At 36.1% G+C, this 14,576-nt stretch overlaps 1 protein-coding gene across 4 annotated transcripts in view; it reads left to right on the forward strand.

Annotated features, from left to right (window-relative positions):
* RPS6KA6 (ribosomal protein S6 kinase A6) overlaps positions 1–14,576 on the forward strand; it is a 219,391-nt gene that overhangs the window by 184,984 nt on the left and 19,831 nt on the right. For 3 of the 4 annotated variants that reach the window (XM_053891451.1, XM_019429490.2, XM_053891452.1), the window contains one exon: positions 541–658. The exons of the other annotated variant lie outside the window; for it this stretch is intronic. In XM_053891451.1, the coding sequence (XP_053747426.1) occupies positions 541–658 (118 nt within the window). The remainder of the gene's footprint in view (positions 1–540; positions 659–14,576) is intronic. 4 annotated transcript variants of the gene reach the window in all.

Here is a 14,576-nt window from a genome sequence, read left to right on the forward strand (position 1 = left end):
TTTTTGACTATAGAGTTTTTTTTGTTACATTGATATAAATATTTGATGCATTGTTTATGGACATTAATTAAAAATATTGTTAACCTGTTTCCCTGGATAATTCTGTTAATTTGTTAGTGAATAAATTTTAACCAATCACTAAATACATTCTGAATTTACAGTTAACAATTTCTTCATAGTAAGTATATTTGTGTTGCTAACTTATGCCTGAGAATACAAACTTTGCATGTTTTATTTTGGTCTAATTTTAAGCCTATAGCTTCACACAAAAAGCCATCTTTATTTTATTTTAATTTGATTAACTGATCAAAGGAAAAAATATTTATGTCGGCAAGACTCCCTATTTTATTAGATAATCCATTAAGATTAAGTTCATTGTTTGAAATATAAAACTTGATATGAAAGGTAAAGGGAAATATTAGATAATACTCTTAATTTGCTATAGTAAGTATTTGCATGTTGTCTTATATTCATCGCTTTCAATTAGATTTAATTTGTATATTAGGCCCTCATGTCTATTCAAATCTATTTTATTAATAGGTACACTCCATTTGCTAATGGCCCCAATGATACTCCTGAAGAGATACTGCTACGTATAGGCAATGGCAAGTTCTCTTTGAGTGGTGGAAACTGGGACAATATTTCAGATGGAGCAAAGGTATAAAGTATAAATATCTTTTGTTGCATTCATATTCAATTGTGGAAATCTTTAAGTTATAGCCTAGTCTGTATTTTCAGAGTATCTGATGGTGTTATATGTCAGTATTTGTTTTTAAGTCAACTCACATGTATACGCGGATTGAACAAGATGAAGGCTGATTTTTTTTTTTTCTGCCATGCTTCTGGGCCATATTACTCTCATATCAATTCATATGTGTTCAAGGAATATAAACTAGTTTCATTATTAACCAAACTAAAAATGTAAATCTACTGAGGAAAAACACACGCTTAAAGCTAACTAAAGCTGATTTCTGCATTTGGTATATTTTTACACATCTTTTCTTCTTTAGCACAGACATTGACTCATGATAATGCAAGCAGTTTTATAATGTTTTTATAATATATTATATATTCCTTGATAATATGTGAACTGTTTATCAGTAACACCTAGATATTTATTGATGATGCAGAGCTATCCAAGAGAAATATAATGAAAGCCACATATGTAATTTAAAAATTTCTAGTAGTCACATAAGAAACAAAAAGAAACTGGTGAAATTAATTTTAATAATATATTTTATTTAACCTGGTATATCTAAAATATATCATTTCTACATGTAATCAATATAAAAATTGGTAATATATTTTACATTATTTTTTTATATTAAAACTTCAAAATCTGGTTATGTACTTTATACTTATAGGCCATATAAATTTGGACTACCCACATTTCTTTTTATTTTTTTCTTTTTTCTCATTATTGTTTTTTAATTTTAGTATATTTGACACAAAATATTACATTAGTTTTAAACGTAGAGCATAGTAATGTAACAAGTTCATACATTATGCTATAGTCTCAAGTTGGACTACGTACAATTTAAAAGGTTTAATAGCCACATGTAGCTAGTGGCTGTCATAGTAGACAGTATAGTTTCAGTGTAATTGGCCTTATTTAATTTAGGAAAAAACATTGATCAAACCCTGACTATGAATTCTTAACATTTTTACTTTAAAATTTTTGAGTTTTAAAACAAAACTACAAAGGTTTTCTGCATCTGGCTTATAGGGCCCTGAAGCTTTTAAGCTGCGATATGAAATAGAAAACAATTTAATTCCAAAGGAATTGCTTATATTTAATATCTGCTAATGATAAAATCTAATTGTCTTAACATTAGCTAACCTGCAGGGTATATTTTGAAATAAATCTCATATCTTAATTATTATAGAGTAAATAAATCAGGGATTTGATTGCAATGACCTTTCAAACATTAGAAAAACAGGGAAGGGATTGAGTTTGGGTCTCAGCCATAACACAAGTGTACTGTGTGGTGTAGTAGAAAAAAAAAAAAAACTGATCAGAAGCTAGGAAAACAGAGTACTAATTTTGGATCTAATAAAGAACTGCCTCAGTTTTCTCATCTGTAAAATTTAGGAACTAGATTCTCCAAAATTCCTTCTGACTCCAAAATCCCATTTCGTTGCAGTTTTTTTTTTTATAATTTGTTATATTTCTACATACAAAGTGATTGAAACTACTAGTATTATTAATTAAATATATGTATTTTCTAGTCAGCCAGTTTGTGTGTCACAAAATGCAGTTTTCCAAGGAAGAATTCCAATGTTTAGAGCTATACATATGATATTCCTGTATTTCTTTTAAAAAATAACTGCCAACTGTGAAAGTAATGCTGAAATAGATAATTTATTTTTTATTTATTTTATTTATTTTAATTATATCCTTTTTATTTTTTTGATATGAAATTTATTGTCAAATTGGTTTCCATACAACACCCAGTGCTCATCCCAAAAGCTGCCCTCCTCAATACCCATTACCCACCCTCCACACCCTCCCACCCTCCATCAACCCTCAGGTTTTAAGAGTCTCTTATGCTTTGGCTCTCTCCCTCTCTAACCTCTTTTTTTTTCTTCCCCTCCCCCATGGACTATTGTTAACTTTCTCAGGATCCACATAAGAGTGAAAACATACGGTATCTGTTTTTCTCTGTATGACTTATTGCACTTAGCATGACACTCTCCAGTTATATCCACGTTGCTACAAAAGGCCATATTTCATTCTTTCACATTGCCACGTAGTATTACGTTGTGTATATAAACCACAATTTCTTTATCCATTCATCAGTTGATGGACTTTTAGGCTCTTTCCATAATTTGGCTATTGTTGAGAGTGCTGCCATAAACATTGGGGTACAAGTGCCACTATGCATCATCACTCCTGTATCCCTTGGGTAAATTCCTAGCAGTCCTATTGCTAGGTCATAGGGTAGATCTCTTTTTAGTTTTTTGAGGAACCTCCACATTGTTTTGCACAGCGGCTGCCCCAGTTTGCATTCCCACCAACAGTGCAAGAGTGTTCTTGTTTCTCCAAATCATCTCCAGCATTCATAGTCTCCTTATTTGTTCATTTAAGCCACTCTGACTGTTGTGAGGTGATATCTGAGTGTGGTTTTGATTTGTTTTTCACTGATGAGGAGTGACATTCAACATCTTTTCATGTGCCTGTTGGCCATCTGGATGTCTTCTGTAGAGAAGTGTCTATTCATGTTTTCTGCCCATTTCTTCACTGGGTTATTTGTTGTTCGGGTGTGGAGTTTGGTGAGTTCTTTATAGATTTTGGATACTAGCCCTTTGTCCGATATGTCATTTGCAAATATCTTTTACCATTCCATTGGTTGCCTTTTAGTTTTGTTGATTGTTTCCTTTCCTGTGCAGAAGCTTTACATCTTCATGAGGTCCCAATAGTTCATTTTTGCTTTTCTTTCCCTTTCCTTTGGGGATGTGTCAAGTAAGAAATTGTTGCGACTGAGGTCAGAGAGGTTTTTTCCTGCTTTCTCCTCTAGGGTTTTGATGCCTTCCTGTCTCACATTCAGGTCCTTTATCCATTTTGAGTTGGTTTTTGTGAATGGTGTAAGAAAGTGGTCTAGTTTCATCCTTCTGCATGTTTCTGTCCAGTTTTCCCAGCACCATTTGTTAAAGAGACTGTCTTTTTTCCATTGGATGTTCTTTCCTGCTTTGTCAAAGATGAGTTGGCCATATGTTTGTGGGTCTAGTTATGGGGTTTCTATTCTATTCCATTGGTCTGTTTGTCAGTTTTGTGCCAATACCATGCTGTCTTGATGATTACAGCTTTGTAGTAGAGGCTAAAGTCTGGGATTGTGATGCCTCCTGCTTTGGTCTTCTTCAAAATTATTTTTGCTATTCGGGGCCTTTTGTGCTTGCATACAAATTTTAGTATTGCTTGTTCTAGCTTCGAGAAGAATGATGGTGCAATTTTGATTGGGATTGCATTGAATGTGTAGATAGCCTTGGGAAGTATTAACATTTTAACAATATTTATTCTTCCAATCCATGAGCAGGGAATGTCTTTCCATTTCTTTATATCTTCTTCAATTTCCTTCATAAGCTTTCTATAGTTTTCAGCATACAGATCTTTTACATCTTTGGTTAGGTTTATTCCTAGGTATTTTATGCTTCTTGGTGCAATTGTGAATGGGATCAGTTTCTTTATTTGTCTTTCTGTTGCTTCATTGTTAGTGTATAAGAATGCAACTGATTTCTGTACATTGATTTTGTATCCTGTGGCTTTGCTGAATTCATGTATCAGTCCTAGCAGACTTTTAGTGGAGTCTATCGGATTTTCCATGTATAGTACCATGTCATCTGCAAAAAGTGAAAGCTTGACTTCATCTTTGCCAATTTTGATGCCTTTGATTTCCTTTTGTTGTCTGATTGCTGATGCTAGTACTTCCAACACTATGTTAAACAACACGATGACAGTGGACATCCCTGTCGTGTTCTTAATCTCAGGGGGAAAGATCTCAGTTTTTCCCCATTGAGGATGATATTAGCTGTGGGCTTTTCATAAATGGCTTTGATGATGTTTAAGTATGTTCCTTCCGTCCTGATTTTCTGGAGGGTTTTTATTAAGAAAGGACGCTGAATTTTGTCAAATGGTTCTTCTGCATCGTTTGACAGGATCATATGGTTCTTATCTTTTCTTTTATTAATGTGATGTATCACATTAATTGATTTGCAAATGTTAAACCAGCCCTGCATCCCAAGAATGAATCCCACTTGACCATGGTGAATAATTCTTTTTATATGCTGTTGAATTCAATTTGCTAGTATCGTATTGAGAATTTTGGCATCCATATTGATGAGGGATATTGGCCGGTAGTTCTCTTTTTTTACTGGGTCTCTGTCTGGTTTAGGAATCAAAGGAATGCTGGCTTCATAGAATGAGTCTGGAAGTTTTCCTTCCCTTTCCATTTTTTGGAATAGCTTGTGAAGGATAGGTATTATCTTTTCTTTAAATGTCTGGCAGAATTGCCCAGGGAAGCCATCTGGTCCTGGGCTCTTATTTGCTGGGAGATTTTTGATAACTGATTCAATTTCTTTGCTGGTTATGGGTCTATTCAAGCTTTCTATTTCCTCCTGATTGAGCTTTGGAAGTGTGTGGGTGTTTAAGAATTTGTCCATTTCTTCCAGGTTGTCCAGTTTGTTGGCATATAATTTTTCATAGTATTCCCTGATAATTGCTTGTATTTCTGAGGGATTGGTTGTAATAATTCCATTTTCATTCATGATTTTATCTATTTGGATCATCTCACTTTTCTTTTTGAGAAGCCTGGCTAGAGGTTTATCAATTTTGTCTATTTTTTCAAAAAAACAACTCTTGGTTTCGTTGATCTGCTCTACAGTTTTTTTAGATTCCATATTGTTTATTTCTGCTCTGATCTTTATTATTTCTCTTCTTCTGCTGGGTTTGGGGTTATTTGCTGTTCTGCTCTATTTCTTTTAGGTGTGCTGTTAGATTTTATATTTGGGATTTTTCTTGTTTCTTGAGATAGGCCTGGATTGCAATGTATTTTCCTCTCAGGACTGCCTTTGCTGCATCCCAAGCCATTTGGATTGTTGTCTGTACATTTTCATTTGTTCCCATATATTTTTAAAAATTTTTCTCTAATTGTATGGTTGACCTATTCATTCTTTAGTAGGGTGTTCTTTAACCTCCATGCTTTTCGAGGTTTTCCAGACTTTTTCCGTGGTTGATTTCAAGCTTCATAGCATTGTGGTCTGAAAGTATGCATGGTATGATCTCAATTCTTGTATACTTATGAAGGGCTGTTTTGTGACCCAGTATGTGATGTATCTTGGAGAACTTTCCATGTGCACTTGAGAAGAAATCATGTTCTGTTGCTTTGGGATGCAGAGTTCTAAATATATCTGTCAAGTCCATCTGATCCAATGTATCATTCAGGGCCCTTGTTTCTTTATTGACTGTGTGTCTAGATGATCTATCCATTTCTGTAAGTGGGGTGTTAAAGTCCCCTGCAATGACCACATTCTTATCAATAAGGTTGCTTATGTTTGTGATTAATTGTTTTCTATATTTGGGGGCTCCCATATCCGGTGCATAGACATTTATAATTGCTAGCTCTTCCTGATGGATAGACCCTGTAAATATTATATAATGCCCTTCTTCATCTCTTGTTCCAGCCTTTAAAGTCTAGTTTGTCTGATATAAGTATGGCTACTCCAGCTTTCTTTTGATTCCAGTAGCATGATAGATAGTTCTCCTTCCCCTCACTTTCAATCTGGAGGTGTCCTCAAGTCTAAAATGAGTCTCTTGTAGATGGCAAATAGATGGGTCTTGTTTTTTTTTAATCTATTCTGATACCCTATGTCTTTTGGTTGGAGCATTTAGTCCATTTACATTCAGTGTTATTACAGAAAGATATGGGTTTAGAGTCATTGTGATGTCTGTATGTTTCATGCTTGTAGTGATGTCTCTAGTACTTTGTCTCACAGGATCCCCCTTAGGATCTCTTGTAGTGCTGGTTTAGTGGTGATGAATTCCTTCAGTTTTGTTTGTTTGTTTGTTTGTTTGTTTGGGAAGACCTTTATCTCTCCTTCTATTCTAAATGGCAGATTTGCTGGGTAGAGGATTCTCGACTGCATATTTTTTTCTGTTCATCACATTGAAGATTTCCTGCCATTCCTTTCTGGCCTGCCAAGTTTCAGTAGAGAGATCCATCACTAGTCTAATCGGTCTCCCTTTGTATGTTAGAGCATGTTTATCCCTAGGTGCTTTCAGCATTTTCTCTTTATCCTTGTATTTTGCCAGTTTCACTATGATATGTCATGCAGAAAATCGATTCAAGTTATGTCTGAAGGGAGTTCTCTGTGCCTCTTGGATATCAATGCTTTTTTTTTCCTTCCCCAGATCAGGGAAGTTATCAGCTATGATTTCTTCAAGTACAGCTTCAGCACCTTTCTCTCTCTCTTTCTCCTCTGGAATCCCAAGCATGCTCATATTATTGCGTTTCATTGCATCACTTAGTTTTCTAATTCTCCCCTCATACTCCTGTTTTTTTTAATCTCTCTCTTTCTCACTTCCTCTTTTTCCATAATTTTATCTTCTATTTCCCCTATTCTCTCCTCTGCCTCTTCAACCCAAGCTGTGGTCACCTACGTTTTATTTTGCAGCTCATTTATAGCATTTTTTAGCTCCTCCTGACTGTTTCTTAGTCCCTTGATCTCTGTAGTAATAGATTCTCTGCTGTCCTGTATGCTTTTTTCAAGCTCAGCGATATATTTTGACTATTAATTTAAATTCATTTTCTGTTACATTGCTTAAATCGTTTTTGATCAGTTTGTTAGCTATCGCTACTTCCTGGAGTTTCTTTGAGATGAATTCTTCCATTTCGTCATTTTGGATAGTCCCTAGAGTTGTGCAGAACTGCAGGCCTCTTCCTCTGTGCTGTCTGGAGTAACTTGTGTTGGTGGGAGGGGCTGCAGTCAGACCTGATGTCTGCCACCAGCCCACCACTGTAGCCACAGTTAGACTGGTGTGTATCTTATCTTCCCCTCTCCCAGAGGCAGGACTCACTGTGGAGCGGTGTGGCCCCTGTCTGGGCTACTTGCACACTTCCAGGCTTGTGCTGCTGCTTCTATGGGATCTGCCGTATTAGCTGGGGTGGATCTGCAGGGTGCACAGGGGCAGAAGGGGCAGACTCAGCTCATTTTGCCTTTGGTTGTCCACTTCAGGAGGGGCCCTGTGGCACTGGGAGGGAGGTTACCGTCGGAGGGATGCATCCACAGAAGCACAGTTTTGGGTGTTTGCGCAGTGCAAGCAAGTTCGGTGATGGGAACTGGTTCCCTTTGGGATTTTGGCTGGGGGATGGGCGAGGGAGATGGCGCTGGTGACCGCCTTTGTTCCCCGCCAAGCTGAGTTCGTCTTCTGCGGCTCAGTAACTCTCTCTCCTGTTGTCCTTTAGCCCTCCAGCTCTGGGAGCAGAGCTGGTGACTTATAGCATTCCAGATGTTAAGTCCCGCTGGCTGCCAGAACACACTCCGTCCAGCCCCTCCACTTTTGCAAGCCAGACTCGTGGGCTCTGCCTTGCCGGGCAGGGTGCCCCTCCACTGCCCTGGCCCCCTCCCACCAGTGAGTGTAGCATGCACCACCTCTCTGCCCTTCCTACCCTCTTCTGTGGGCCTCTTGTCTACGGTTGGTTCCAGAGAGTCCATTCTGCTAGTCTTCTAGCGGTTTTCTTGGTTATTTATACAGATGTGGGTGGAATCTAAGTGATCACCAGGATGCGGTGAGCCCAGCATCCTCTTAGGCCGCCATCTTCCGCCAAGTCCCTCCTGAAATAGATATTTATATGACAATTATGCTTAGTAGTCAGTTTTCCATGTTCCATGTGTTTTATGTTTGAGTCTGTCTAGTACTTAAGAAATAATATATATTAAAGTTTAGTTTTATTTTCACCTCCTCTTTTTAGTGTGATATTCTGGAGTAATTAATATAGGAAAAGATATTGGGGGCTATTTTTTAAATATTCCACATGGTCTTTAATTATGTCCCTTTTCATGGATCAAGTGACTTTAGTTCTATCTTTTAAACTTTCTGAAAATGATGGCAAATGTTGAGCAAAAGAACTATATGAACCTTCTAAAAAACTATCTTCTGTACATTTTAACAGTTTGATTTTTTTTGTGTTAAATTAGTAATGAAGATAAACTATTGTTCAGTTGCCCATAACTCTTTAGGCTAGTGTCCCTTAGTTATGAGAATTGTGGCATTTTCTATCACTTCTTGAGAGTTGTTTTACTTAATTGCAGTTTCTTATAAGCTACTTTTCCCTTTTAAGATGATGATTCTGTTTGCTTCCTGTCAATGCAGAGTTCATAAACTTTGTTCATTCGGTTAAATGGCGGTAGAGGTGAGGGGTGATAGTGGAAATCATGTTATTTTTGTGTGTTTTATTGCTACAATACTTTCAGCTAAATTCTCATCTCCAAACCACAGGCTTTGAGAACACTGATGCTACTGCTTCCCTTTTGTAAAACAGGGAAGACAAGAAGAAGTATCTGGTAAACACAGAAAAAATAGAAGAGGCAGGAGAGTAATGAAAATTTTATGGTTTCACTGTGTATAAACACAATAATACTGGATTAATTAGAAGGCTGTTCTATCTAAATTTTAGAATATTTTAAGTAAATAAAGTGTTACGTATTTCAAGTGCATATACCCTTAGCCAACAAAGAATTGACCAGTAGAAGTTCTTATGGGACAATTATTTATGACCTTTTCCCTTGCCTCCTGTAAAAAGAACAACTTATACCTTTCCTCTATTGTGCTCCCATTATGATATTGAATGTACCTTATTAGAGCATTAAACATGTTCCCCTTTACCATGTATTTGTATACATTTTTATTCTTTCCATTCAGAGAGCATTTAAATGTCATGCTCATTTTTTACATTTCCTAACATACTTAGCACAAAAAATACTTAATCGAATACATTTTCATAAACTATTTAATTTTTTCTTCAGGTATACCTTGCCTTATTAATTTGCACAATAAGATGTTCCTGTCCATTAAATAAAGATAAATATTGTCTAATTGTGAATGACTATAAATTTGCTGTAAATTACCAGGATTTACATACATATTTCCTTTTAATTTTGGCTTGAAGTTTCTCTTAATAGAAGAGGTTTTTTATGTCTTTACAAGTCAGAGATTTATAGAGCTGGAAGGAACCTGGTTTCTCATTTTGTAGTTAGATAAACCAAGGTGTATACACTTTATCTTGCCCATGGTCACACACAAAAAGTGGCAGAGCTGATTTTTAGTCCAGTACTCTTTTTAGTCTACTACATTTTAGGGAAGACATTTCAGAGAAAGAAAGGCTTTATTAACTTGCTTATGTGAATAGAGTGGAAGAGAAAGAGGTCTATAAATCTTTAATGAAATACCAAAAGAATAATTGTTCATCCACTTCTTTTATAGAATATGAAAATCAAGTGTACTGAACTTATTAACCTTTTTTTTAATTTTTAAATTTTTAAAAAAATGTATTCATTTATTTTTGAGAGAGAGAGAGAGAGAGAGAGAGAGAGAGAGCAGGGGAGGGGCAGAGAGAGAGGGACACAAAGAATCCGAAGCAGGCTCCAGGCTCTGAAGTGTCACCACACAGCCTGATATGGGGCTCAAACTCGCAAACTGAGATCATGACCTGAGCCCAAGTTGGACACTCAAATTACTGAGCCACCCAGATGGCCTATGAACTTATTAACCTTTACATAATCTATATTGGAGAACAGTTTTATACTTAAACAACATATTGAAATCCTTCTAAAAATTCTACTACCATAGATTTTATTTTATTTTATTATTTTATTTTATTTTATTTTACTTTGTATATTTTCCCAAGCATATTTATTTATTTATTAAGTTTTTTTTAAGTTTTATTCCATCATAATTAACAGTACAGTGTTATATTAGTTTCAGATGTACGTTATAGTGATTCAGCAATTCTCTACATCATCACTCAGTGCTCATCATGATTAGTATAGTCTTTTTGTTTTGTTTTGTTTTGAACAGCAAGATGTTTATTTTCACAAAAAATACTATCAGATAGTTTAAAAGAGTAATAGGGTTGGTTATGATGTTTCTGCCATCAAGCCTGTTCATGGAATTTGATGTTGATGTGAGTATAGAGTGGTACAGTGCTTTTTATTTTGTTTTCTTTTGTTTTGTTTTGTTCCAATTTTGGGAAATTTTTTAATTTAATTTATTTTTTAAATTTACATCTAAGTTAGCATATAGTGTAACAATGACTTCAGAAGTAGATTCCTTAATGCCTCTTACCCATTTAGCCCATCCCCCTTCCCACTACACCTCCAGTAACCCTCTGTTTGTTCTTGATATATAAGAGTCTCTTATGTTTTTGTCTCCCTCCCTATTGTTATACTATTTTTGCTTCCCTCCCCTTATGTTCATCTGTTTTGTATCTTAAAGCCCTCATATGAGTGAAGGCATATATTTGTCTTTCTCTGACTAATTTCACTTAACATAATACCCTCCAGTTCCATCCATGTAGTTCCAAATGGCAAGATTTAATTCTTTTTGATTGAGGAGTGATACTCCATTGTATATATATATACCACGTTTCTTTATCCATTCATCCATCGATGGACATTTGGACTCTTTCCATACTTTCGCTATTGTTGATAGTGCTGCTATAAATATCGGGGTGCACATGCCTCTTCAAACAGCATACCTGTGTCCCTTGGATAAATACCTAGCAGTGCAATTGCTGGGTTGTAGTGTAGTTCTATTTTTAATTATTTGAGGAATGTCCATACTGTTTTCCAGAGTGGCTGCACCAGTTTGCATTCCCACCAGCAGTGCAAAAGAGATCCTCTTTCTCCACATCTTCACCAACATCTCTTGTGGCCAGAATTGTTAATTTAGTTATTCTGACAGGTATGAGGTGGTTACCTCATTGTGGTTTTGATTTGTATTTCCCTGATGGTGAGTGATTTGAGCATTTTTTCATGTGTCAGTTGGCCATCTGGATGTCTTCTTTGCAGAAGTGTCTATTCATGTCTTTTGCCCATTTCTTCATTGGATTATTTGTTTTTGGGGTATTGTTTGATAAGTTCTTTATAGATTTTGGATACTAACCTCTTATCTGATATGTCACTTGCAAATATCTTCTCCCATTACATGGGTTGCCTTTTAGTTTTGCTGAGTGTTTCCTTCACTGTACAGAAGGTTTTTATCTTCATGAGGTCCCAGTACTTCATTATTGTTTTTGTTTCCCTTGCCTCCGGAGACGTGTTGAGTAAGAAGTTGCTGCAGCCAAGATCAGAGAGGTTTTTTTTTTTTTCCTGCTTTCTCCTCAAGGATTTTGATGGCTTCCTGTCTTACATTTAGGTCTTTCTTTCATCCATTTTGAGTTTATTTTTGTGTATGGTGTAAGAAAGTGGTGCAGGTGCATTTTTCTGCCTGCCGCTGTCCAGTTTTCCCAGCACCACTTGCTGAAGAGACTTTCTTTATTCCATTGGATATTCTTTCCTGCTTTGTCAAAGATTAGTTGGCCATGAGTTTGTGAGTCCATTTCTGGGTTCTCTATTCTGTTCCATTGATCTGAGTGTCTGTTCTTGCACCAGTACCATACTGTCTTGATGATTACAGCTGTAATCATGATTAGTATACTCTTAATCACCTTCACCTGTTTCACCCATCCCCGCACCGACTTTGCCTCAGATATGTTGTACTTTAAATGAGTAACCTCAGTTAAAGTTATTTTTTCAACATTTTTTTACTGGAATCATACTTAATAATACATGGTTTTATATATCTATATCTATATCTATATCTATATCTATCTATCTATATATATATCTTTAACATCACATCTAAGAAAAATAGAATACATATTTTCTTCAAGTACACACAGAAGAATCCTAAGTAAATCACATAAAAATAGACATAACAAATATTACAAATTTAAAAAGACCAAAATCATACCAAGTATATACTCTTACCACAGTGGTACAAAACTAAACATCAACAATCAAACAAAGCTGGAAAATATGCAATGTAATTATTAAATATTAACATGTAAATATTAAACAACACACTATTGCACAAACAATGGGCCAAATAAGAATTCAATTGGCACCTCAAAATATGTCTCATAACAAAAGAAAAAGAAAACACAATATTCCAAAACCTGTGGGATGCAGCAAAAGAAGGTGTTAGAGTAAAATTTATCTTATAAATGCTTGTTTTAAGAAAAAAAAAGTTCAGGGCTCCTGGGTGGCTCAGTCAGTTAAGCGTCTGACTTCGACTCAGGTCATGATCTCACGGTCCGTGAGTTCTAGTCCTGCATCGGGCTCTGTGCTGGCAGCTCAGAGCCTGGAGCCTGCTTCAGATTCTGTGTCTCCCTCTCTCTCTGACCCTCCTCCGTTCATGCTCTGTCTCTCTCTGTCTCAAAAATAAATAAACATTAAAACAAATTAAAAAAAAGAAAAAAGAAAAAAAAAGTTCAACTGTGCCCAAGACCAAACATCGTGCACTCCAGGCAAAGAGAACTTCTGTAGATGACTAGTTTGAAGGATAGAGCAGCTAAAACACAGCAGCAGAGTGCATCCACCACACACCAGAGACACTCCCTGAAGCACCAGGAACTGGACAGTATATCACCTCTGGAGGCAAGAGAAACAAACCAGAACCCAAAATCAACTATTGGGACCTCATCAAGATATAAAGCTTGTGCACTGCAAAGGAAACAATCAAACAAAACTAAAAGGCCACGGATGGAATGCGAAAAGATATTTGCAAATGACATATCAGACAAAGGGCTGGTATCCAAAATCTATAAAGAGTTCACCAAAATCCACACCCGAACAACAAATAACCCAGTGGAGAAATGGGCCGAAAACATGAATAGACACTTCTCTAAAGAAGACATCCAGATGGCCAACAGGCACATGGAAAGATGCTGAACGTTGCTCCTCATCAGGGAAAAACAAATCAAAGCCACATTCAGATATCACCTCATGCCAGAGTGGCTAAAATGAACAAATAAGGAGACTATGGATGCTGGAGAGGATTTGGAGAAACGGGAACCTTCTTGCACTGTTAGTGGGAATGCAAACTGCTGCAGCCACTCTGCAAAACAGTGTGGGGGTTGCTCCTTTTCTGCATGCTCGCTGACACTTGTTGTTTCTTGTGTTGTTAGTTTTAGTCATTCTGACAGGTTTGAAGTGGTAACTCATTACGGTTTTGATGTGTATTTCCCTGATGATGACCAAATTAGAGTTTAAACCAAAGACTGTAACAGAGATGAAGAAGGGCACGATATACTAATAAAAGGAACTATCCAACCAGAAAATCTGTTTTAAGTATCTATGCCCCTAACATGAAGCACTCAAACATATAAAACAATTAATAATAAACATAAAGGAACTCATTGATAATATACAATAAATGTAGCGGACTTTAACAGTACACATACATCAACAAACAGATCATGTAAGCAGAAAATCAGCAAGGAAACAATGGCTTTGAATGATACACTGGATGAGATGGACTTAACAGATACATTCAGAACATTCCACCCTAAAGCAGCAGAATACACCTTCTCAAGTGAACATAGAACATTCTCCAGAATACATCACATACTGTAAGGTCACAAATCAGGCCTCAGCAAATACAAAAAGATTGAGATCATAGCATGCATATTTTCTGACCACAATGCTATGAACCTTGAAGTCAACCATGAGAAAATATTCAGAAAGACCACAAACACATGAAGGTTAAAAAACATGCTACTGAACAATGAATGGGTCAACCAGGAAATTAAGAAATAAAAAATACATGGAAACAAATAAAAATGAAAACACAACAGTCTAAAACATTTCAGGTGCAGCAAAAGCCGTCATAAGAGGGAAGTATATAATAATACAGCTTATTTCAAAATGCAAGAAAAATATAAAATAAACAACCTTATACCTAAAGGATCTGAAAAAAGAAAAACAAACCAAGCCTTAAGCCAGCAGAAGAAGGGAAAGAATAAAAATTAGTGCAGAAATAA

Source organism: Panthera pardus, unplaced genomic scaffold (genome assembly GCF_024362965.1).
Source record: "Panthera pardus isolate Hobbes unplaced genomic scaffold, ASM2436296v1 HiC_scaffold_27, whole genome shotgun sequence".
Taxonomy (NCBI): domain Eukaryota; kingdom Metazoa; phylum Chordata; class Mammalia; order Carnivora; family Felidae; genus Panthera; species Panthera pardus.